We start from the raw sequence: 2516 nt of genomic DNA, 5'->3' as shown, positions 1-2516 counted from the left end.
AAACCAGAAGGCTGGAGGTTCAAACCCACCAGCCACTCCTCAGTAGGAAGGTTGGGCAATCTACTTCTGTAGTGATATCACCTCGGACACCGAAGGAGGGGTCACTATGAGTCAGATCCAACTCGACGGCAATGTGTTTGCTTTTTGGTGTTTTTGGCTGAATGATCAGGTACGTCTATGCAGGGGAGAGTGTGCCCATGATGATATATAGGGTTGGCAGACAATGTTTCTACAAGTGTATTTGTATGTTCTGTAAGAATTTCCAGGTATGTAGTAGAGCTGACAAGGGACAAGGTTGTAGTGACTTCTTGGCCACAGCACTTAGCCATCAACCAGATGTGGGGGCTTAAGGAATGGAAGGAGCTAAGGTTTCTTCTTGAGTAACTGAGTGGATGACGGTACCATTCACTGAGCTGGGGAAACAGAAAACTGAGCAAGAATTTAGAAGTAAGAGGAAAATGAGTTCAATTTTTGTCATTATGAGTAGTTGAACCTGTGGGCTCAGGACTATGGTTGCAGGGAACATCAAGCTCACCTGGCGTAACATACTACACAAAAAACATTGTTCCACATCTTACTTTGGTGAGTAGTGACTGAGACCTTAAAAGCTCGCAAGTAGCTATCTGGATACAACGATGGGTCTCTCCTCGTCCAAAGCAAAGTAGAATGTAGAAAACCAAAGATGCATGGAAACAATTAGTCCAAGTGACTGGTACACCATGTGATCCTCACCCTATGAGACTATAAGACCAGAAGAACTAGATGGTGCCAAGCTACCACTGTCAACTACTTGGAGGGGTATCTACGTAGGAGATCCCGGATAGAGTGGAGAACAATGTAGAACAAAACTCAAAATCATTTAAAAAAAAACAGGTTTTCTGGTCTGATAGAGCCTGGTGAAACCCCTGAGACTATGGCCCCTAGCTGTCCTTAGGGTCTAAAATTGAACTCACTCCTGTGGCTTCCAGACAAAAAAAAGACAAGCATATGAGCTGAACATTTACATTAGGTAGATACACTCCTAAAGTGAAATTGAAGAGAGATCAATCATGGGAGAATAGAAGGGTTGTGTTTGCACAGGGAGACAGCTCAAAGGGCAGGAGTGCATGGGAGGGAAGGACACAGGCAAAAGGTAACTATGGGGAGGAAGTGAGAAGAGACCCGATGCACTGTGGGAAATTGCAGTCAATGTCATACTAAGTGTATGTGAACTGCCATATGGAAAAAATTTCCTCTTTTCACCCAAATCACAACAAAAATTTTTTAAAAAAAGAAAGAAAGGTGGAAGAGGAAGTCAGAGAGGGATAAACGGAAAACTGGGGAGAAGGGGAGTATAAACAACAACTGTGGATTTATTTTTCAAGAAGTCTAGCTCTGAAGAGGAGAGAGATAGGGGAGGAGCAGAAGGGAGACAGGTTAAGCATGAACCAGACATATTTTAAACCATGAAGCAGCACATCATAGGAAAAGGAAAATGGATTTTAAGTAACTACTATTACCCTAAGGAGCTCTGGTGGCATAGTAACTTAGGCATTTCCCTGCGAACCAGAAAGTTGGCAGTTCACATCCACCAGCAGCTCTGCAGAAGGAAGATGGGGTAATCTACTTCCGTAAAGATTTACCTCCTCAAAAACCCAATGGGGGTTGCTGTGAGTTAGAACTGACTTGATGGCAGTGAGTTTGGTTTCGAGTTTACTACTACCCTACACAGAAGCTCTGGTAGCACAGTGCCTAAGGTACTTGACTGCTAACTAGAAGGCTGGCGGTTCAAACCCACCAGCCACTCCTCGGAAGAAAGTTGGGCAATGTACTTCCGTAGTGATACCGCCTCGGAAACCCAAGGAGGGGTCGCTATGAGTCAGGTCCGACTCGATGGCACATAACAACAACAACATTACCCCACACAAGAAGATCTGGTGGCATAGTGGTTAACACATTTGGCTGCTAACCAAAAGGTTGGTGGTTCGAACCTTCCAGCCTCTCCTCATAAGAAAGGTGAGGTCATCTGTTTCCATAAAGATTTACAGCCTTGGAAGCCCTATGGGGCAGTTCTATGCAGTCCTATAGAGTCACTAGGAGTCGGAATTGACTTGCTGCCAGTGGGTTTATCACCCTACACTTATTCACAGTCTCTGCTCCCATTCCACCCCCACCAAATAGTAGTGCAAAAACACCCTTCAGCATTGAATACAGGTAAGTTTTAAAATAATAAATAGAAGAAAATTAAGTTACTATCCAATATGTTTAGGTTCCATAGGCTACTCATTGTCTTGAAAAATAACCATTGTTATTAAATACTTACCAGCTTTGGAGTTTCCAGGATGCTTGTCAGGGTGACATTCCAGGGCTCTGATCTTAAATTCTGCCAGGATCTGCTCAACCTAGAAAAAAAACAACATGTAAAATAAAGAGTCCAACCTTAAAAGCTAGGAAGCTGCCATCTAGATGCAACAACGGGTCTCTCCTCGTCAAGAAGAAAGAAGAAAACCAAAATTAATGGAAACAATCAGTCCTAG

The 2516-nt window shown here is 43.5% G+C and overlaps 1 protein-coding gene across 1 annotated transcript in view; it reads right to left on the bottom strand.

Annotated features, from left to right (window-relative positions):
* Nucleotides 1-2516, bottom strand: part of DNAJC12 (DnaJ heat shock protein family (Hsp40) member C12) — a 53547-nt gene that overhangs the window by 39336 nt on the left and 11695 nt on the right. Inside the window, exon 2 of the mRNA XM_007940702.1 lies at nucleotides 2303-2381. Within this exon, the coding sequence (XP_007938893.1) occupies nucleotides 2303-2381 (79 nt within the window). The remainder of the gene's footprint in view (nucleotides 1-2302; nucleotides 2382-2516) is intronic.

Source organism: Orycteropus afer, unplaced genomic scaffold (genome assembly GCF_000298275.1).
Source record: "Orycteropus afer afer isolate SDZICR_OR568_19922 unplaced genomic scaffold, OryAfe1.0 scaffold00070, whole genome shotgun sequence".
In the NCBI taxonomy this organism is placed as follows: domain Eukaryota; kingdom Metazoa; phylum Chordata; class Mammalia; order Tubulidentata; family Orycteropodidae; genus Orycteropus; species Orycteropus afer.
The sequence above is the reverse complement of the archived record's forward strand: the minus strand, read 5'-3'. Positions and strand labels throughout refer to the sequence as shown.